The sequence below is a fragment of the Pinus tabuliformis genome, chromosome J (genome assembly GCF_031772625.1).
Source record: "Pinus tabuliformis cultivar Carrire ecotype Pingquan chromosome J, CPIR1, whole genome shotgun sequence".
Taxonomy (NCBI): domain Eukaryota; kingdom Viridiplantae; phylum Streptophyta; class Pinopsida; order Pinales; family Pinaceae; genus Pinus; species Pinus tabuliformis.
Genome location: NC_142295.1, coordinates 558899441 through 558922760, shown reverse-complemented (window position 1 = coordinate 558922760; position 23320 = coordinate 558899441). Strand labels below are relative to the sequence as shown.

Genomic DNA, 23320 nt, shown 5'->3' with positions numbered 1-23320 from the left:
CATATGCGTCCCACCATGTGATAGCATCAAATCTGCCCCTATCTTCTATGGCATGCAAAGAACCAAACACTCAAGTGCTTGTGAAGTATTTGCCTAATTCAAGACGCAAATTAGCACACTCCACTCTGTCAAGGACTAACTTTTCTAATGCTTTCATATATCCCTCTTGTGTTGATTTTTAATGTACCTTGGACTAGTGGTTCTCCATGGATTAGTCTCTACCTAGGGAAAAGTGTCCAAAATAATTTTTTTCCTAAGTGTGACTTTATAAAGTGAAAGTGACCTTATAAGTGATAAAGTCAATGTTAAATTATAAAGTGAAAAGTGACTTTAGACATAAAGTACAATGTGGGTACTTTATTTAATGGGTGAATTAAAAAATAGAAAGTGAGAATTAAATGCACATTTATTCTCATCCCTTGATCTAAATGAATCTGAGCCATTAGATCTTAGGGTTGCCCAAAAGTCATTTAGGGAAATAAAAGGGGGAAAAGAAAAGAGAGTTTGCATTTATTTTTCATGAGCAGATTGGAGAAAGGAGATTGAGAGCCGGAGAAGAGTTCTAAAGGATAAATTGTTGCAACAAGCTGAAGGAGTGATTTCTGGGCAAAACTGGGCACAAAAATCAAGGCATAGAAGACAATAGAAGGTATAGTACGAACAACATTTATTGCTGTGAGCTGCACACCGTTCAAGAGAAGTTTTTGAGATTTATTTTTGAAAAATCCATACAGGCCGTATTGAATCCATACAACACAGTCCGTATCCGTACAATACATATTTTCAACGTCAAATGGGCATGGAAATCGAGGCAAAGTGGGCACGATTTTCAAGGAGTTTTGGGTTGAAGAGATAAGTTGTATTGTGTTGTTTTGTTTTGTCTACAAGTTTATTTTTCCTGAAGTTGAAAGATAAATAAATTTAAAAAGCTCTCTAACAGGTTTCCCCCATAGAAGATTGAAAGGGTTTTGCCTGGGTCTAAGTTGACCAAAAATCTATGTGTATTTTTATGTGTGATGTTGATCTGTTTATGTCCATATTTATTTTCAGCATGTGTTGACAGTCCCATGTGTTTTAATTTGAAAATTTCATTTCTAGAATTCTATTTGTTGATTATATGTTTATGGGAAAGGGCATTTAACTAAATGGGAGTGATAAGGTGAAATTAAAACCGGGTTCTGATTGCAGGAAACTTTAGTCATCAAATTTCAACATCTTGTATATCTAGATCCTGTATGGGGTTTGGGATTAACCCCACCCCCAGGTGCAGGTTTTCCCAACCAAGTTGGAGAGTAGTATTTTGGCATAAGGATATACACCAAGGCATGTAGTGGAACATTAAGTTTATTCCACCGTGCACACACACATTTGTGAATAATATCATACAAGTTAGAACCTTTTTCCTTGAACAATATGTTTTATTTGCCCCAACATATTATCCATTTGCTCATACACCTCCCCAATCATTGATGCATCTGTATCTGCAAAATGAATCATGTTATAAATGGGCCTGGTGAATTGCAAAACTTCCCTCACTCGTGCCCACACATACCATCAATAGCAGTGTCCTCCACCTGTTCAAAACCTTGCTTGTCAACTGCGGTTGGAGTCCTGTCCTTTAATACCTGCTAGTGTTGACTTGATACCATGCTAGCCAATGATTCTCTTACCTTCAAAAGGTGTCTGAAGGTGAGGTAATAGCTAGCAAATCTAGTCTTCGCAATCTTCAACAACTCCAAACTTGAGTGACTATAGAAAAGCCCATGGGTATTTCTATGGTTTATAATAAATTTGATCAATTTTTTTGCCCCTCTTGTACAAATCACCAATCCATTTGTATTGAGGGTTTTTGTTCTTAATAATATCATGCATCAAAAGGTCCATGATTCCTACTTACACATTTTGTATTGGGATTTTCTCTATTTTTGTATATATTGGGTCTTGGGCTTCCTCCTCTTCCCTTATGTATGTGGCTCTTTGTTGTGCTGTCACTGTGAAATTTTCTCAACTGAAATTCCTACTACAGCAAACTGATGTTACTTCTCCTACTTGTTAATCCATACAAGTTATTTACTGTGTACTACGGTAAATATCGAAGTAAATACTACTGCAACCTTCACTTAATTAAATTATATGCGGAAACAAGAGATTGAGCATGAAAGAAAATACAACACAATAACACCGTTATTTTTGGACAAATGTCCCTGGAAGAACCCAATGCGGGAAAACCAGTGTAATAGATTTGAGGGTTTATTATTTTTAAGCAGTAGTAAATTCTGAATACATCTCTGAATACCTCAAGGGTTATTCAGTTACAGAGAGAGAAATAGTGGTAGAAATATTTGTGAGATTACCTCACACAATCACTAAGAAAAGTCCTGGCTGATTCGGTCACTGGATGAGGTGCCTCTTGCAGGCCCTGCGTTGTCTCTGCACAGTCCTCACGTAATCCCTGCGTCAATCCCTCTAGGCACTGTGTCACCTAGCCAACTGATCGATTTGCTGCCTGGAGTCACTGCTCTCAACCTTTCGGTCTCACACCTCGGTTCTTGGCTTTTGAAATTGACCCTGTTGCAAAATTTCAGACTCTCTCTCACCCTTTGCGCTACCTCTGCGTGGCCCTGCGTCAGCCTCTGCGTGAGAGTTGCTAGATCACTCTCTGCCTCTCTCTACTGATGATTCTCCGGCTGAGAAAATCTCTCTCTCTCTTCGGATGCTATCCCTGCCCCTCAACTGCAAGAAATCTACTCGATCATAATTTCCTCCTAAGAACTTCTCACTTCAGAAATTCGATCTCTTGATCTCTCGGTGTGTTTTCCAAATGACCCTCAAGATTCCTTAAATAATCTTCTCGTTGACATTCAACGACCCAGATTAAAAGCCAATCAATGGCTAAGATTATTTTAGCTTGATCCTTGTCTTTTTCTAGAAGTTACACCCACAATTAGATTAATACCCATTAATATTTTTAATTTCCTAAGTTTAGACTTAGGGTCCCATTAAAAAATATTAATTGTTTTAATAAAATCGTTTATGGGTGGAATTTCCCAAAACGCTTTCTGAGTTCTTTGGAATACATGTGCCCAAGCCTCCCCTCAAAATTTGAGGCCTAGAGCACATTCGATGCTACCCCAAATCAACAGTGACACTTACACAAGTTTTGATTCCTATTTGTTTACCTCCATCCCATGGCATTGTCCCACAAAGGTGCTTTCTGACACGGGTGTATGAACCTGTGTAATTGTTTTTGCAATGGAGGCATGTAAATTTATTGGTTCCACCCCCTTTCCCTGCTTTAGGCCTAGAAACATATTTCCACAATGGGGTTTGGTTTGCTTTCGTTTTTGTGCCCTCATCTCCACTCTCCTCTTCCTCCACCAAGGTACTCCTCTTCAGGGTTTTCAAATCCACCACTAACCACTTCTTCATCATCTTCATCATGATCAACCCTCCTTCTACTCTCCAACACCATAATAACAAAAAATGGAAACAACATCAAGAGAATGCCAAGCCATATAGCCATGATGTTTGAAGTTTTGATTCTTTGAACTTTGGTGGAGTTATAGTTTCTTTCCTCCAATAAAATGGAGGAATGGGAATGGGAAAGGGAGGAGAACATTTTCGTTTAACAATGAACATATAAAAAACACAAATGCTAGATTAGATTCAAGATCCTACCTCTCTGGCCTTCAATCCTAAGCTCAATCTCCCTTGTAAGCTCCTCAAGCTCGCAACCAATCGTCTCAATCTTCGTCCTCAACTCAAGCTCCAATTCCAAAAGCCTTCTCTTACTCTCTTAATGTGCAAATGGTGAATTATGGGAGTGGAGGAGGGCCTTTTATTTCTTTTGGCCCTTCCCCTCCCTCCCTTGCCGCTGTGCGACCTGCCCATTTCGCCCCCGGGAAGCGATTTTTTTAAGGCGAGAGCTGTCCAGAGCAACTGCTCCCCCTTGAAAATATCGCTCTCTCGACTGCTCCCCCTTGAAAATATCGCTCTTGAAGCGACTGCTCCTTAGGTCACTCCCGAAAAACCAAGGAGTGGTTTTTTTCTACGGGATCGTGCTCCCGAAATTCACTCCTTGAGGGCTGAGGGAGCGAATTTGAGGAGCGTGCTTCGGGAGTGGGTTCAAGAGGGGGAGGTGGGCGCTCCCCCGCAACCCTGCTCTGGGCTTCCGATCTTAAAAATCTTGGTCTTGGGTAGCAAATCTGGTGGGTGGATCACACTAGAGTAGAACCACTGATTCAATTTTGGAATGGCGGCACGGAAGCAGCTCAACCACGACACTAGTGATCTCAGCTTCTATATTTTCAGCCCACAGAACTCGTCTTACTTCATCAATAGGGTTGAGATACTCCTCACGCACCAGGGTTCTGTCAATATGGCACAATGCTGGTGTTATTGGAGCAACCCCTGCTTCGTTCTTCTCCTTGAATCGTATCAGATTAGCTTTAGCCTTTACTAGTGCTCCACGATTCACCACATTCATTGTTTCCACATTTCATCAGCGTCAACCATCAATCCAATGATCAAATGCACAATACATTGAACTAAGCACACGTTGACTCTGCACTCAGCCACGTCGATGTCCACAAATTCATGACGTTGTTACCACCCTGCGCACATGGATCCTTATGTAATATCGACTTGATCTAGATAATTGCAATTACACCCAATTGGTGCTCAATTTGAGGAAAATAATTTTGCCCCCCTGAATTGCTTATGGCCCCTTAACAGTAATGGTCTCATCCATGATAAGAAGAATCTCTCAGCCTGTCAGTTCAATGGCATTCTAGACTGCAAAGCTCTTAGCCTACCAAGTTAGCAAGAAATTCAACGTCTGGATAGTGATTTGTACTCCTAACATAGAGATAATCTTGTTCTCAAACAATACCCTGGCAAATTATAGCTCTGCGTCCAATTAGAAGAGTTTCAACGCTCCAAATTAACGCAGACTCGACCTCTATTAATTATGAGGGGATTTGATCTTGCAGGTAATACTCCTGTCCGATGCCAATAATTCAACCATAGAGTATAATTTTGTCCCTTTTTGCAGATGAGTTAATTAGGATCACCAAATCTTCAAAGTTTAGTCTAAGAAATAATTTCAAAATTGTGAGAAATTTGTCCAAGGAACTCATTGCTAGAAATAAGAAAATTCAACGTCCTATGGGAAAAAAAAATCTTGAACCTTTGAACTCGACCCTTCCAAGAATAAGAATTTCAGCCTCAAATTGATGAATACAACCTCAGAAATTGACCCCTTCCTTCAGTGTCTATTTGATGTAGAGGGATTTGGTATAACCCTCAACAAATTGACCCTCTAGCTAAGTGAATGGTTCTCAAATGATCCAATCATGGCCTCTGGATTGACCTCCACAAAACTCCTACAACAATTGATCAATCTAGTTGGACAAATTTTCAAGAAACCTATGTTGCAGGAAACGTGGTACAGAGGTCTGTTTCCGTACGGAAACTAGTACGAAACGCGGAAATGTGTTTGGTACGGTCGTGAAACGCGTTTTCGGCTGTACTGCCACGTTTCCCGAAATGAGAAACGTGGCAGTACGCGTTTCACGGCTGTACGACCCACGTTTCCTCATTAACTTATGTTTTTTTTTTTAATTTTTTGTTTTTGTTTTTTTTTATTCAATTTGTTTTTTAAGTTATTTTTAGGGTATGTTAGTGACTTCTAGTTGTTTCTAGACGCGTGTCTAAAGTTATAAAAGTGAATTTTTGCCTTAGTGTTGATATGCAGTTCATTAGGAAGTTTGAGGCATATGCAGTTCATGGTAATGTTAAATTCTTAAAGTAAAAGTGACATTTTCCTTTATTTTTCATGTTCATCCTTTTAACATTACCATGAAATGACTCAGGATGTTTGAGAGTGGTTTTGCCCTCATTGGATTTCATATGGAGAAAATAGAATTTTAGATCTCACTCAAAATCCAGCAGACTTATCTGTTTTTTCAGGATTTCAGGATTGGGGGAATTGCAATGTTTCCATTGGATTTTATCATGTACTAGGGTATGGAACTTGTATTTAATCAAGAGAACCAAGCCCTCTATGCAGGGGAAACTCCCAATAATCAAGATCATGTAGGGTACTAGGGTATGAAACTTGTATTTAATCAAGAGCATTAAGGTCGTTCGACTATGTAGAAGGAGACTCCCAATACAACAGTGGTCCTTCTAGAGAATGGGATGTGGATGCAGAAAATCCTGATTTGGATCTCTCTCTTGCAGCGTTATAGTCTTTATTGTACTTGCAGCCTCATATATTAATATAAATAAAGGCTCATTTTGAGATTTGGATATATAATAAAGGTTACTTTTGGATATTTTGATATTTTTATTTTCATTATGTGATCATTCATGAGTAAATGTGATGTAAATTAAATTTTAATGTTTAAGTGTAATAAATTATAATGTATCATTTGTGCTTTATGATTGCACATATATATATATATATATCTATATATATATATATATATATATATATTTTCAATATATATATATTCGTGTTTCCCCGTTTCCAAAATTTGGGGAGGTCGCGTTTCGTATCGCTTCCCGTTTCGGAAACTCATACCCATTTCCCTTTTTCGTGCAACCTAGCAAGAAACCTTTAGGCTGGCAGGAAAAACTAGCTCTAATACCACTGTAATATCCCGATTTAATAATTTAACAAAATCTTCAGAAATTTTCTCTAGAAAAACACACCATAAACCTTTTATTTAAGACTTAGCAAATTTGGCAAGATGATAACGTAGAGATGTGGCGAGTTGAAAAATGTAGAGATGCGGTGAGGTGAAAACATAGAGATGCGGCAATTCAAAATTACACAAGAAATAAGAGCAAACTCAACTTTATTTTATTATTGGATATAAGATTACATAAACATAGCTGAGACAAAGGCCTCCAAATAGTTGCTACAATATTGATGCTAGCCTTCCAAATACTACAACTGGAAATGACGCCCAATTTGGAGATCTGGATGATCCCAACTCAAATCTATTGATAAAACTGAATCTTTGTGAAATTTTTGAATGAAACCTCCTCAGTAGTGGGTTGGGCTTTCATCCAACTCACGCAAGGAACCCAAGGGTTTTCAACCTAGGGCTTTTGAAGTTGAGAACCACATTCCCAAAACCTCTTCATGGAAAAATGCTCAAATCCAAGATATCCTAAATGATCTCATCCTCCTCTTAGAAGTTGGATAGATAGATCTCCAATCTTCTAGAAGTATTTTATGTTGATTATTTTAGTATTTATTCTAGAAGCTCCCCCTTCACTTCATCGAAGTGACTTTTGATTTGATTTGAATCACTTTTGGCCTTTTTCCTTCAATTAATCATTTTCCCCTTCTTTTATTTAATTGACTAAATAAAGTCACTTTTAATTCAGAAAAATGGTAAATCGCCCACCATACTTTCTCTGGCTGTTGGAAGTCACTCCTCCTCATCCCATCATGTAGATCTTCATGTTCCGGTTCCAAGGAGCTATTACAGTTAGGTGTTCCATCAAATATTCCTACCGGAATGCCATCTTAAGTGTAATTAATAAAGTTAGGCTCAATAATAACCTCATTTTACGAGAATTATCAAAATGCAATGGAACCAGAAGTACGCTGTGTGGAATTGACTCTGATGATGGAATATGCCAAGCAAACGTTGTCACACCCTATAAAACTCCTCAAAACCCCTTCCAGATCTTTGATGACGTAGTCCTGCTCCTGTGACCTGGCCATCACATACCATAGAAATCCATCCTGGTTGTACTATTGATGAAATTGAAAATGGGGACATTACAAAGTCACTCTAACTATCCATATAAGTAATTTGAGATCTCTCATTAGATAGCTAGCAGAAGAGGATGCCAAAGGCATTTTGTTAATCGGTTTGCCTTTTGAATACTATGCCTTTTTTGTTCGCAATTAGATGCCTTCACAAAATCTAGAAGACATCATTTTATCTCACTTAGATGAAGAAAGGAGAGCGACTGTAGGAGATTCTCAACAAGAGATTGCAATTTACTCGAAAGTCAAAAGTATGGGAAGCGGAATGACTGGTAAGAGTGACATTAAGTGTTAAAACTATGGAAAAATTGGTCATGCAAGAATTAGTTGCAAAACCAATGCTAGTGACCTTGAATGAAAGCTTAAAGAATCAACAACAATGGTCATTGTTGAAGATCCAACAGATACGAAAAGCGCTGATGACCCCATTGAACAATTGACATTGTTTGCATTTTAAGAGGTCCACACTTTGAAGGCAGGGAATGATGTAGGAAAGGATCGATAGTTGTTCAATATTGTAGGATGCTTGTGGATTGGAGAAACTACACCTCATCGGGGTTATGAGACACATATGTTGGGATTGCTATTTTATAGTTCAAGGGAGATTTGGGATCTAGAAGTTCAATATCATATGTTTACGAGGATTATGAGACATTTCATGTGCAAATGATGTCCAGTGATGTTGGGAAATTGGATTAGAATAAGGAGACTATACTTTTTGGAGGTATAGGGAGTAGCTTCAAGGAATCTTACTGGTTCAAGCCTACTTTCAAAATAGGATTTGACGAATTTTTGATTTTTTAATTTTTTAGTTTTCAGTAAATGTGTTTGCTATTAGAGTGTGTTTGTTTTCAATACGTTAAGCCTCAACAAAGGGTGTTAGAGTATAAGGCTTACTTTTGTGATAAAGTCATCTTGAAGACTTAAGCTAAAAGATAGGATTTTTGGTTATTATAACCTTTTAGGATTTTAGACAACTATCAACTCTCAAACTCTACATAAGAGAGGTGAATCACATTGTAATTTTTTGAAGTATTTTCATAATATAAAATTGCGTTGTTGTGTGTATGTCCCTATTGTTCTTTGTCATTAAGTGATCTAGTCCATTTATATGTATTCCTAATATGTGGTGCGCCTAGTGTGGGCGAGCCAAAACCCTGAAGCATTTCTTTTGGTCATAGCTTCAAAACCTTGTCGGGTTGAACAAGTAACCTGTCAAATTGATTGGTCAACAACCTTCAACCATTGGCCCGATAGAAAAATCTAGTTTGGGGATGGGTTGGTACTAGTTAGGTGCCAAATCAACGGGGACTAATTGGTACTAGTTAGGTACCAACTGGCCCAAACTAGCAGGGTTTGCTCCAAACCAAGTTAGTTAGATCTCACATGTGGGGGAGGGGGTGGATTTGGTACCTAATCAGTACGAATTGGGGGGGGGTGGGTTTGGTACCTAATCAGTACGAATTGGACTAAACCAGCTGGTTTCGTTCCAAATTGGGCTGGTTATATCTCACATGTGTGCGGGGAGTTTGGGACCCATAGTGGCGGTTTTTTAGGTAGTTTTGGAGAAAACTAGGGGTTGCTTCCCTCCAAATCAACTCCCCTAGTATAAAACCAACACTCCCCTCCTAAACTCTAAATCTAAATAAAAAATATAGCAAAACTGTAGCAATGTTGGTAGTTAATGGTAATGTTAAATTTTTAAGGGAAAAGGAAATGTCACTTTTGAAATTTGTAACATTACCATTAATTGTTTCTGGATGTCTGAAAGTGGTTCCAACCTTATTGGACTTCATATGGAGAAACTAGAATTTCATATCCCACTCAAAATTTAGTAGAATTAACATTTTCCAGGTATAACCACCTCACACCCCCTTGTGCCATCTCAGGTTGTGGGAGGGATTACTAGTTTGACACAATCTCCAAGGTTTGTTATGAAGATGGGGTTACAACTTCATTTTTCAAGGTCTTCAAATCTTAAAACAAATGCCACCATTGTGTTCAACTCACCAAGAGTTTTCCAACGATATAAATTTTATCTAAATTTTAATCTTGGATCGAAAGTTATGCTCATTAGAAGTTTGGCCTATTAAAAAGGGCCATGTCATCACTAGGACACCACGCAGCCCCTACTTGGCTTGCATGGCATTGCCACGCCATCATCATGTGGGGTGGGGTTTGCAGAGTAACCCACACCATGGTGGATTGGTCGCTTAGTGGGTTATAACATTTGTAGTAAAAAAATGGCCGAAGGCTGTTCGCTGCCGACTGAAGTGGGGTCTACTTAGCCTGCGTCCTCTTGGTCCGATCTTGCTCTTTGCTTAGCACTTAGGAGTACCTGGTGGCCCGTGCGCCTATTGGGTCCACCTTGGTACACCTCATCTGGATTTGGATCTACTGATGTTTACTCTCTGTGCAACTCCTTTGGGATCCTGGTGGCCCAAAGGCCGATGGGGTCCATTTACTCACTGATTTCATGTCGGGTCATCTTCTCCTCTTGACTACCACTTAAGCTCTCCTCTCTTCTCATATGAGGGCCCGAGACCTGGTGGCAAGGTTTTGAAGGCCATGGTTCCACCCTAGGCCCATTGCTTCCTTTCGCTCATTTGATTATTGGCCATTGGTGTCAACCCTCTTTGCCTAGCTTACTTGCGTACTCTTCCAAGGGCTTGGTGGTACAGTGGTTTAGTGGCGAGTTTTTGTTGGGATGGGTTCCATCATTGGACTGCCCCTCCTTCCTCCTCACACACATATGTTATGTTGCAACTTGGGGCTGATGGCTAAAGGCCAATGTAGGGACCACCCGACACAGTTTCATTGGGATCGGGTTCCGCCATTGATCCCTCGACATCGGGTCCGATTATATGGTTATATGTTATACGAGCAACCATTCCGCCCCGCGACTCCCGACAACCAAAAGAAACACCAAACCAAGGGTGTTCACCAAAAGAAAGAGGGGCTACTGCCTTGTGTCAACTCTTTTGTGGGTTATGACCCCAAGGGCTTGAAGCGTTGAAGCTCAATTTTCTTTGCATTGAGGCAAATGGCCTTGAGGTCCCGAGACCTCAAAATTCGGTGACTGTATGTTTAACAAAGGGGCGATTGCCTTGATTTTCTATTTCTATATATGATAACCAGCACGAGGGTCCAAAGTCCCGAACCCTTAACCTATGCATGCTAAACAACAATAAAGGATGGGTGCTTTGACAACCCAACACACATTTCTAAGACAAGAAGGGGGCAAGACCCCGATACCAAAATATACATAGGTTGCAATGCTATGCAAGGGAAGATATACTAGTCACCCCAACACCAAACACTCACAATTCTCATAGCTTTACAAGGAGAGAATACCGAGTTAATACAACTTTGCAGATCTCTTGAACGCTGGTTAATCATATTCAAAAGCATGTTTTTATTAATCAATTGAGTGCAAGCACATGAGATTTGATATCAATACAAAAGGAATTGCAAATCCTCTACGAAACAACATAAGTCCAGTAAGCAATTAAGCTATAAACACACAATTTAACACGTCATCTAGAAACACGATATTGGATAGCACATAATCATTTATCAAACTCTTAGACGTAAAAGATATCATGCCAATCATGAGCATAACAGTGAACTTCACCATTTAGGCATTCAATACCATTTAGAGATATACAAGAGCTCATACTTGATGTATGCAATTTAAGAAACATCTCTGTTCATAATTCAAACACATAAATGCAATAGAATTATTAAAGTATTTTAAGATGGTTGACAACTGAAGGAGGGACTTCCACTCTCCACCCAACCATAGGCCAGCGACACCACAACTTTCTTGCAGTTGACCACCCCCGAGCTAGATCTAATATCTGAGGGGATGCTTGCTCAAGGAAATCATACCCAAGGGCTTGGCTAAACATGCAGATGGTGGATTTCATTGTCAAGGTGGTTTATCAAATGCCCTCTAGCAGTAAGCACCACAATGACCCACTCATTTACAGGGATTCACCTAAGGTCTAGACGGGGTATTGCTCAATCCGGGAATTGGAATCCACTATCCAAGTGGTTTATCAATTGTATTTTCATAGCAAGCAACACAAGGGTTTGTAGTCCACTATCCAAGTGGTTTTTTAGCTCTACAACAAGCACCACAGTGACCCAGATTGCCTTATCCAAGTGGTTTATCAGCTATACAACAAGCACCACAATGATTCAATCATCTGCTGAGCCTCCCACTGACCATACTGGCTTAGAATACCAGTCCAGTTGCCTCAACACAAAATCACAAGGGAAATCACCTAAAATCACAGAGTTCCAGGTCATGCACAAGGCTCAACAATAAACTCCAACACTATTCGCTCTTCCATTGTCATGGCTCCAACCATTCTACGCACTCCACTGTTAGCAATGAGTGATCTATAATGTCCCTTCTTAAATTATTTTGGAACATGATTTATTTCTACATTTTGGGGTCAATTTTGGAGGAGATGGGGCCCATTCAATTTTATTAGGAGACTTAGGAGTTAGAAGTAAGTTATTTTGGTTTTGTTCACACAAGGAAAATAAGCACTTCCTAAGCCAATAGTTCAAATTGCATGAGGGAAAATCGATGGGTTAGTGAGGGACCCACGAAGGAGGGAAAATGGAGCAATGTTTTAAAACTCCGACTCTGGTTTGGAAACGGTCGAGGGTCGGCTTTGACTCTGACTTGGTCTCGGTATCGACTCTGCTAATTTGATTTCAATGACTCGGTCGTTGTAAAAAATACATTAGATATATATATATATATATATATATATATATATTTATTATAAAAAAAACATAATTTTAAAGATTTTCATTCATGTTTCCAAACACAAAGCTTTAGAATATAGAGAGAAGACAACATATGATTAAAGTAGGCTCATGAATATATCCATTATATCAAAATGGCAGCCAGTGCACTGTCCAATACATATGTGAATGATGATATAGAGATCAAAACAAAAACAAATAACCAAAGAGGCTAGAAATGGCCTCTACAACAAAAGTAAACTGCAAAACATCACTAGTCACCAGTACTACTAGTTACTGCTAGAGGAGCCAACATCATCTGGCTTAAAATAGGAAAACCCATGGCTCCTCCTCATCATCATCTCCAACTGCAATTGTAGTGGTAGAAGTGGCAACACTAGCAGGCTGCGCAACAACTACACGCTGAGATAGATGAGATATGCGCTTTCGTCATCGTTGAGTAGAGGAAGCGCTTGCAATCGGAGGACTTGGGGCTGGGCCTGAGGCTGGTACAAGTGGATCTGCATTCAACTGAACATTTTCTTCAACTAATGCCTCCATTTGTAAATCCAAATCAAGATCCTCATTGAGATCAAACTCTGCTCGATGACTCTCCACTACCCAATCTGATGTTGGATCAATATCTTCCAACACAATGGGATCTGAATCAAGTCTTTTGTTCAGCGATTGGTTGCGTCTGAGCCAGAGGTTGTATTGGACATAGACTAGATCATTTAATCAGTTTTGATCCAAACAGTTTCTCTTCTTCGTGTGAATCCTCTCAAAGACAAACCAATTGCGCTCACACCCAGTAGCACTGTACATTTGACTCAAAATACAAATTGCAAATTTCTGCAATTGAGGACAATGGCTACCAAATGCCTCCCACCATTGTGTTGTAAAAAACGTAGTTGTGTAATGAGTTAGCTCAACAAAATTACAAATTATATCGAACTTTGAAATTATAAACAATTTAACAAAATAAGAATTTGAAAATTGAAATTGTTTGCTGACCTGGCTCATCTGCTTCCCTTGCAATCCTTGCTAGGTTCTTGCCAAAGGTACCTATGGCTTTGTTGAAACAAGTGATCTGTCGGTGTATCTCCAACTGATCACTCTCCATAGGGACCATGCGATCAATGCAGTCAATCAATCCATCTCTAACCTCCCCACCCAAAGCTCTTGCCTCAAGAGCTTTATAATGATACCTTAGGTTCAAAAAATACCCAGCTACATGTATAGGGCTATGGAGTTGATTGTTTCATCTTTCATCAATGATTGCCCAAATGGGCCCATACTTAGCCACTCTATCCTTGTATGTTGTCTTTATTTTCTCGTTTGCTTGATCCACAGCCTCATAAATGAAGCCCATAGCTAATCTTTCCCAATCCAATAATCGCAACACCTTAACAAGTGGCTCAACAACCTTCACAATCTCTGTTGCCTTTTTCCAAAATATTTCTTCATTAACTTTCTTTTTCAAATCTTTGCCATCTTGTTTGTGAGATCAATGGCTTTCATTCCATTCATCACTGGAAAACAACTTTTGCAAGTTTCTATTATGGGAAAGCATAGATTGCAATGTCAAAAAATGAGTTGCAAATCTAGTGATGACAAGCCCAATAATATGCTTGCCCCTGTGTGTTTCCTTATCAGGCTCAAAATCCATGAATGATTGTAGATACATTTTGTTATGCTTTTGGCATGCTCTACAATGTTCTTGAGCCAATCTAATTTGCCAGTATCCTTAAGCATGAGGTCTATGCAATGTGCATCACATGGAGTCCAAAAGATGGTTTTGTGTTTTTTCTCTAATAGTTTACCAGCAAGAACATAGTTAGAGGCATTATTTGTGATGATTTGAACAACATTAGCCACCCCCACCTCCTCAACAACCTCATCCAACAACTGAAACAACAATTCATCCAACAACTGAAACAACAATTGTCCATCTCTCACTCTATCAGATGCATCAATTGATTTTAGAAACATGGTTCCCTGTGGGCAAAAGATAAGAAAGTTTATGATGGTACGGTTCCTTCGATCAGTGCATCCATCTGACATGATGGTACATCTTGCTTTTTCCCATGAGCTTTTGAAATCTTTCAAATACTCATCAATGGAGGAAATTTCTTTTCGCAAACGAAACCTCCTTAATTCATGCATAGTAGGGCCTTTGAAGCCCTTTCCAATAGCAAATATGGCATCAAACATAGGCTCATAATATGGTGAACGGGAAACATTGAAGGGGATATCAACATCATACCACCATCTAGCTATGTAATCACAAGCAGTCTCCCTCAATTCTTTCTTCTAGTGGTCATTTAAAGTGGGCTGCATATGACTTCTACTAGCTTGAGGACCATGTGCATCTGATGGAGAGGAGGGTGTGACCGTGAAATAACTTTTGATATTCATATCACCCTTCTTTTTCATTTTACCCTTACCCTTTTTTTCTTGCATGGACTCCAAAGAGGGAGGAACATAGTGGAAGGGGTTGGATGCATTAGTACAAGGGATAGATGAAGAGCCCTCAAAATCAAAATGGGGGTTGGTAGCCATCATTTGTTGTATACTCCTCTTCCTCCCAATTTCAACCTCTATTTCTTTTTGCCTAGCTTTTTCTTCCTGAAACTTCTCAAAGCTATTTAACAACTCCTTCCTAATCTCCCCAATTTGTATTGATGGTGCTTCACATGGAGTAATTTGGCCTCTAATACCAGCCAAGTGTTGTTTCAGCCTATGAATGCCCCCAGGACCCTCCTTAATTTTTCTATGACAAAATTTGCAATGCATTTGATTATCAATCATTTCAGCATATGCCCAAGCAACATCTTTCACTCTAGGAGCCATTTTTTGACTTGGAAATGAAAGGAAAAAACTCTGAAAATGAAAACAAAAAAAAATAACATTGCTTCAATGTTCATTTCCTTTACAAAAAAGACTTTTCAATTTCCAGATTTGCACAAAAAAATAAATAAGCAAAAAACAAATTTTAGAAGTGAAAAAAAACACCTTTAGGCACAAACCAACTCCTCAATGTTGCTCCAACAAACAAACTCCTCAATGCTGCTCCAATGGCTACCCATGAAGCTCCTCATTGCTGCTCCAATGCTTGCCCAAGACTCCTCGTTGCTGCTCCAATGCTTGCCCAAGACTCCTCGTTGCTGCTCTAGAAACAAATTCGACAACTCTTCACAAACTCCTCACAAATTCTCACACAAATGCAATGAGATAGCTGTGAGGAAATGAGAGGGGTTGGGTAGCTTTTATAGGGTTGGGAGAGGTAAATGGACCTCAAAATCACCCTAAAGCAAATTAGAATTGGTTGTGGGGTCCAATCCCCCTCCCCCCAAAAAAAAAGACCTCGTTGGCTGTGTGTGTGTGGGTGACTGAGCCGACCGAGTCGGTGACCGGCTCGGCCGACTCTAATAAACCGGCTAGCCATTCTATTTCATCCACCGAGCTGACTCAGCCAGGCCTTGGCTCGGTCTAGCTCGACTGAGTTGGAGTTGTCTTGGCCGTTTCTAAAAACACTGAAATGGAGGGAAAAAGGCTCCACGAAATCTATAAAAGGAAGGCAACACTCCTCATTTCATCATTCTTGGCTTATTGAATTTGATTCTGTTGCTCGCGCTGTTTAGTCGGGTCACTCGCTGTTTAGCAAGAGTTTTCCAAGCGAAGAACTCACCCTCTCTTTGGGCGACTTCGAGTGCCACCCTAGAGAGGTTCATCCATTATCATCAGGAGGATATTTGTAGAGATATTTCCAGCATTTGTATTTAGTTCGCCCGAACAATGCGTATTTCTGGAGGAAACAATAGGGTATCTAGTGTGGCCATTGCAACATCCATCCATAGGGCTATTGCTTGCTGAGAGAAATAAAGAAAGTATTGGTGGAGTTGATTTCTACCTTTTTGGAGTGTTTGAGAAGGATTTAAGGAAAGTATTGGTGGAGTTGATTTCTACCTTTTCGTAGTGTTTGAGAAGGATTTTGCTGGTGTATTGGCAGGTAGCGTGCTTCAGCAAATTTGGAGGGCGTAGGGCCTTTTGGGGGTCAGTTTTGGATGGTCAAAACCTGGCCAAACCATTTCAGGTTTTTATGGGTTTTTGACAAGGACTTCAAATATAAATTTGCAGAATTTTCTGAGTACTGGAGGTGGAGTTTTCAGTTGTATCTTTGTAGCAGACAGTGCAAATTTGTTGGGCACTGTGCAATGCCTTTTTGGGGGTTGATTTTGGGAGTTCAAAATCAGGCCAAACCATTTTTGGGTTTTTGTGGGTTTTGTGAGAGGAGTCCGTGGCTGAAATTGCAGAATTTTAGGAGTAGTATTTGGGCTTGATATCTTAATCCTTATAACAGGGCGAATTGCAAGTTAGCTGGGGAATTTGGGGGGTTGATTTTGGGAGTTCAAAATCAGGCCAAACCATTTTTGGGTTTTTGTGGGTTTTGTGAGAGGATTCCGTGGCTGAAATTGCAGAATTTTAGGAGTAGTATTTGGGCTTGATATCTTAATTCTTATAACAGGGCGAACTGCAAGTTAGCTGGGGAATTTGCACCACTTTGTGGGTTCGACTTTGGCTTGGAGATAGGCCAAATCCTGTTTGGGTTTTTCTAGGTTTGTGGTGGAGAGTTCAAGATTAATTTGGCGGAATTTTCTGAGCACTTTTGGAGGCTCAAACAGGGGTTTCTTTTCTTCCAGCCAACAGTGGCAGAATTTCTAGGGCTAGTGCAAAACATTGAGGAGAGTCTTTCCTTTGCATCCGGGCAACATTTTTCTGGGTGTTTAATTGTTGTCTAATTTTTTTTGTGTCATATGTGTATTTTGCTTGTTTAGCACTGCTATTTCCTTTTTGGGACATTACATGATCTCTCCACATTCTAGGGAGAACCAAACAAAACAAAGAAGAAAAACCAAGAGAGTGAGAGAGCCCTCTCGTTGTTTCCTTCTGTTGTTATGTAATGTTTTTACTGTGTGTTTTCTTTCTCGCTGTCTCTCGTTTGACTGCCTCCTTTTTTTTCTTTTCTCGTCCTTGGCCTCTTGTTGTGCTTCTCTGACGCTGTGGCCAGTCCTCGGTTTGCGAGGGGGATGGGCATGGGCACTGTCTAGTGCCCACCCCACCCAATCCCATCTAATTACATCTTGCCAAGGGGGGTTGGTTCGATTGGCTTGCAATGGTTTGAGGAATTTAATTCAGACTGGTGCATGGCTTCTCAAGGCATCCAAGCTATTCTCCCTCATATAGTGGATCCGTAGTTGTGCACTCCTTTAGTCAACCATCACCAAATTTGAATTTTTTTGTGTTTACAATTTATATTGCCTCGACTAGTAGTGGCCCCCACACTGGCACTATACAATCATATTTTCAAATATAGGGGTGAAATAAAAGTGTTGTTACATCATAATTTTAGGGTTGATAGGATCGCATCATTTTCATTGAATTCTATTATGTATGAGGGTATGGGATTTACCATTTAATCAAGAGCATGAAGGCCTTTAAGTACCTTGATGTTGGTGGTATTGATTGTTGAACTCCTCTGTAATGGCCTTAAAAAAAATGTACCTTTCATTCAAACCAAATTAATAGGTTAGGCATGTTAAGATTTTTCTACCATATTATAAGGTTGAGGAGATGAACCCTTCACTCAAACCAAAATCATTGATTAGACATGTTAAGCTTTTTCAATTTCTACCATATTATAAGGTTGAGGAATCTGAGCATGAAGACTTTTTGAGCCAGAGGATGTTTATGATGATCCCATTTCTAGTAGTTGTGTATTAGTCATGAGTTTGATGAGTGATCATGTTGATTAGTGATTTGTAGCAGCCCAGTAGCTTGTAGCATTGTTTTTGGACTCTAGAGGCCATTTAGAGCCTCATTGATTAGTGATTTGTAGCAGCCCAGTAGCTTGTAGCATTGTTTTTGGACTCTAGCCATTTAGAGCCTCATTGATTATGTATTATGTCGCTGACATATATTGCTCTTAGTGCCATTTTGATATATTCACCCTCAAATGGTATATAAATGAGCAAACTTTGCATTTTTTTTTGTCTCTAATGGTTTGGAATAATGGTTTGAATTCTTAAAAATATTTTTTTAATTTTAATGGTTTGAATTCTTAAAAATATTTTTTTCATTAAAAATTAATTATTTTGTGTATTTTTTTTAAATCCAATTCATTGAATCCTGTTTGATTTGGTTTCGGTTTGAAATGCGGTTAAATAGGTGGGTTGGTTCAAAACCCAGTTTTGGTTTTTAAAATTATGCTTTTGGATTTGTCCTTGGCCAAGTTTCTATGGCCATGGGTAGCGTCCCTTTGCTAGTCATAGCACAGTCCCTTTGCTAGTCATACTGTGCTACAACGATTTCATGGAAATCTACTCTCCTGGGGGATAAGTTACGATGGACTATTGAATTCAACTTTTACTAGATTCTTTTCCAGTTGATATGTTTTATTTCATATGGAAGAGAATGACGTTTAAATTAATAAGTATGAATCCTTATGTACCTTCTAGTGTGACAATGCACTAATATGTTTTAGTGTGGCTTGTAGATTATCGTGTAGACTTGGGGAAAAAAGGAGGTGCCTTATTTCATATGGAAGAGAATGACGTTTAATATAATAAGTATGCATCCTTATGTACCTTCTAGTATGATAATGCACTAATATGTTTTAGTGTGGCTTGTAGATTATCGTATAGACATGGGGAAAAAGGATGGAAATGGACCACTTGAAACAACCTTTGGAGTTGTAGAGGGAAGTCCCATGCATTGATTCGAGAGCCATCTCGTCCCTTCCAACCTGCATTAGCCTAGCCACATAGTGGGTGGGTCAACACAAGGCTGGTAGATTGGTTTAGGAGAGGGAGTGGGGGTGCAACATGCGCGCCCCCCTGTGTAGTTTTTTCACGTATCTGGCTTGATACCTAATGGCACCTTGGATATGTTTATTTCTGTACTTGTGGTTATGGAGTAAGATAAATGGTGTAACTTTAAGAAGCATGAGCTCTCTTGGACCTCCTCTTGGTATGACGATGCACTCGTATATGCTGGTGCGGGTGTGCAAATTATTGTACAGACTTGAAAATAAAGATGGATATGAACCGCCCACATTAGGTTTTGGAGATTTTGGGGGAGGCTCCATGCACACATGGAGTCAGGATCCACCTGTCCCCTCCTGACTTGCATCAGTCTAGTTGTAGTGGATCTGTTGACACTGGGCTGGTAGATTGGGTTGAGGCAGCCAGAGTGGAAGCATAGCATGCCCCCCTATCCATGCCACACAAGGCAAGCAGTGTCTGTCTCTATCTCTTGCTATTTCAGAGGATTTGAAGCCTCCTGAGGTTGGTGATGGTTGGAACCCCTTTGCTGAAGATCCTCTTGCTACGTCTTGTTGGGGTGCTGTTACGAATGATCATAATGACCCCCCCCCCTTGATGCGGGGTTCTTGTTTAGTGTTTTATGTACAAGGCTTGAGGCCTTGTAGCACCTTGGACATGTTTATTTTTGATATATCACGTGTTTTGGCTTAAGCCAGCGGTTTTTGAGCTTTGTTTCTCTTTGCTAGTGCTAGTTGGTTCCACTTGTGAAGCTCACTAATTTTGTATTGAAGTGATGTAAATATTGTTTTATTAATAATCAAAGGAAGCTTTGATGTCAAATATGAAACGTAAGTCTTCTTCCCTGAGCAAATTGTCGAGCTTTTCTATATCAAATTTACCATTCAATGGTCGACAATTGACATGTTGCCTCATTATTGGTTGACTCTATGGAATTTATACCTGAACTTGGCACCCCTAAGTGGTGGAGAATGCACCGTTCTCACATCGGCCATTGTTAATTTGGTCTTTGTTTTATTTTAATATTAGTATCTTTTCCTACAGAAGCTTGCAAATCTGAAAAGTTCTGTTTGAGATGTTGAACCCACTCTTCAATGTCTTCACTCTCTAGGGTGAATTCCATCCATTTACAGATGTTTTTGTACGAATTGTTTTTTGTATTTTATAGCCTTGGTAATTCAGGGTCCAAAATTTTTGTCCAGCGATGTTACTGATTTCTTGTGTAATTGAGTATTGATATCTTGCCCAGACCATTGATTTTCTTCACAGAATGGTTTTGCCTATTTCTCTAATATTGAAACTAGACTCCGATAGTGAATTTGATCACTAATGCACTGACCTATTGGTTTTGGGCTAATAGATACCTTCTGATTTAATAAGGATAACAATGTTTTTTTAATGATAAAATAGGAACATCACATTGAAAGTTCAACTCCGCTTAACCCCCAGGCGAGAATTTGGAAAATAATCACATGCATTCTATTTTGTGTTATCAATTATAATAATTACAATTAAACAGATTGGATGGAGCCTTAAATAGATTTAACACTGCCTTTCCAACTGTTTGTGCTTCTCGAAGTATTTTGTCTTGTTCTATAGCAGGGTTTAGCCTATTTCTTCTTCATGAAGATTGCTTTTCTGCCCCTCTTCATTGTTCTTATCCAACACTTCTTCACTATTCAACAACTAAATTTCTTTACCATTTTCCAAGTTTAAACTACCTTTTGGAGTGCTTTTTTGTGCAGTTAATGCATCGTTGCTGATTTTCATTCACTGGTATATGCTTTGCTTCAACGGACTTCTAGAAGAAATCTGACCTTTCGTCTTGATGCATACCTTTGTGCTTGAAGCAAACATATTTGAGGTCAATCTTTAGGCTGACTTGTTTCAGTTTGAGACAGATTGTCTGTGTAGCAGTTACTTGTATTGTTTTATTATTGAACGAACTTCAGTTTCTCCTCCATTATTCATTCACTGTTTGGCTATACGGTTCTTGCCCTAGGTCAATATACATGTGTACCTTATATCCTTTTTCTAATCTTTGGCCATTTTACATGCAGCTTGATGGCATTGTAGAAGAAACAATTGGCTTACATTCGACCTTTTTCCATTATTATTTATAGGGTCCAATACTTGCAGTGGACATTGCAACATTTTCCTGGAGTGACTTCCAAGTTTCATATAGAATGTTTGGTTCCAGTATCGTGACTTCTAGCTACACCTAGTTCTAGGTTAGAAATGTCTTTTGCTTTTATGTTTGGTAAATGTAAAATTTCATGTTTTCTTTCTTATGTAACTGCAGGATTATGGAATTGACTTTGACGACTGTGATCATCCTATCAAAGCATTTCAATGTCACTGTGGAAGCATCCATTGTAGAGATGCGAAAAGATTACATCGTCGTAAAACTTTGCACAGTTGAAATTTTGAATGGATACATATGTATGTAAATTTTGTGGTTGCTAAGGTAACAATGATTTGGGTGTCAGTGAATGTATAAAAGGCAGCTGGAATCTTAAAAGAATATGTTTGTGGAATCTTAAAGGCCGATTAAACTATGTTTAGTTTCAATGTACTTGTAATGTAAAGTAGTAATTGCGGAATCTTGTTAGTCATTACAGACATAAATGTGGCATCTATAGATTTATGTTCTATATAAGCATGCTATTTGCTTGAAGCCTGAAGGTGTTCACAAAAGATCAAATGCTGCTGCATCCAAGTCATAATCTTCTAAAGTGAACTTGTGTCGATATAATCTTATATTGTTGGCCGATGAAAAGAAAGAAAAATATTGCTCGAAAACAGTGTGAGACTGCGAACAAGATAGCACTCTGTCGTTTTGTAATTGTCTGCTTGCTATGTCAAATTAACAAGTTTTTACTTCACGTTGAGAATAATTTTCTGACAGGAAAAGCTGGAGAGTCGAGAGTTACAGGATGGTTGCTTAATTTTTGCGAGGCTGATAAGATATATGGTTTGATAACTAAACCCCCCTTTAAGGTCAATTGTTTGGTACTCCGTAGGTGTTAACAACCCGTTTATGTTTGATGAAATCACCCGAGTTGGATCATTACTTCTGCTTTTTGGAAATCGAGATTTGACGTCTGGTGGATTGAGTCTGGGATGCTGAATAATAGAGCCCAAAACAGGCGTGCTCTTAATATTCTAGAAACTAGATCTTGGGCAAGTGGTGGTGTTGTTAACCATCGTCAATTTCTCATCAAGAAGAATGTAGTTTTCTGAATCCATTGATTTTTTATGCCCAGTTGAAGTTTGCAAACGATCTGTGTTTAATGGGAATCCCATCATTTGAAGAATCGAAAGTTGCCCTTCAAACAAAAGACTGGTTCCTTTAGTAGTTTTAATGTGAAGTCCATGCTATGTGCACATGGTTCATTTCCTCTGGATAGTAGATGGAGAGGACACGTTTTATCTGGGATGGTCCTTGCACCAAGGGATGCTCAAGGGCTTGGTATTCAAGCAGGTAAGCAAGTCTGGTAGAATATGAAATTTCTATAGCACATGCTATTGCTTAACACACTTGAAAAATCATAGATTATCGTGGCAACTTTAATGGGATTTAAAATTCATCTTAACTGAACTCTGAAGATAAACAATTTTCCAATACGCAGAAAGAAGCTTGCCATCATTGGAGAAGCAAGGTATTGCTCTTTACAAAATTGTTGATACTATTATTTCAATATGTAAACCAGTTAAATCTCTAGGGTGATGGACCTTCAACATTCCTGTGTGTTACAAAAGTTGCCAGGTTTGACCCCAGATTTGTCGGTCACATCCATCTTGGTCCATAAAATGGGCCAAGTTAATCCGGTGATGAGGAGCGAAACTCACTACCCGGGAGTCTTAATTGCTGGAAGCCAGTTTGACTTATGAGTAGTCAGTGATTGGCTGTGTTTGAACT

At 39.2% G+C, this 23320-nt stretch overlaps 1 protein-coding gene across 4 annotated transcripts in view; it reads left to right on the top strand.

Annotated features, from left to right (window-relative positions):
- LOC149228233 (putative inactive histone-lysine N-methyltransferase SUVR2) overlaps positions 1–22075 on the top strand; it is a 114712-nt gene extending 92637 nt beyond the window's left edge. For 3 of the 4 annotated variants that reach the window (XM_089378109.1, XM_089378108.1, XM_089378107.1), the window contains exon 8: positions 21701–22075. In XM_089378109.1, the coding sequence (XP_089234235.1) occupies positions 21701–21820 (120 nt within the window). In that variant the 3' untranslated portion in view covers positions 21821–22075. Of the gene's footprint in view, positions 1–21143; positions 21263–21458 lie in introns of all 4 variants that reach the window. The other variant, XR_016247850.1, reaches the window with a different exon arrangement.
- The last annotated feature ends 1245 nt before the right edge of the window (positions 22076–23320 follow it).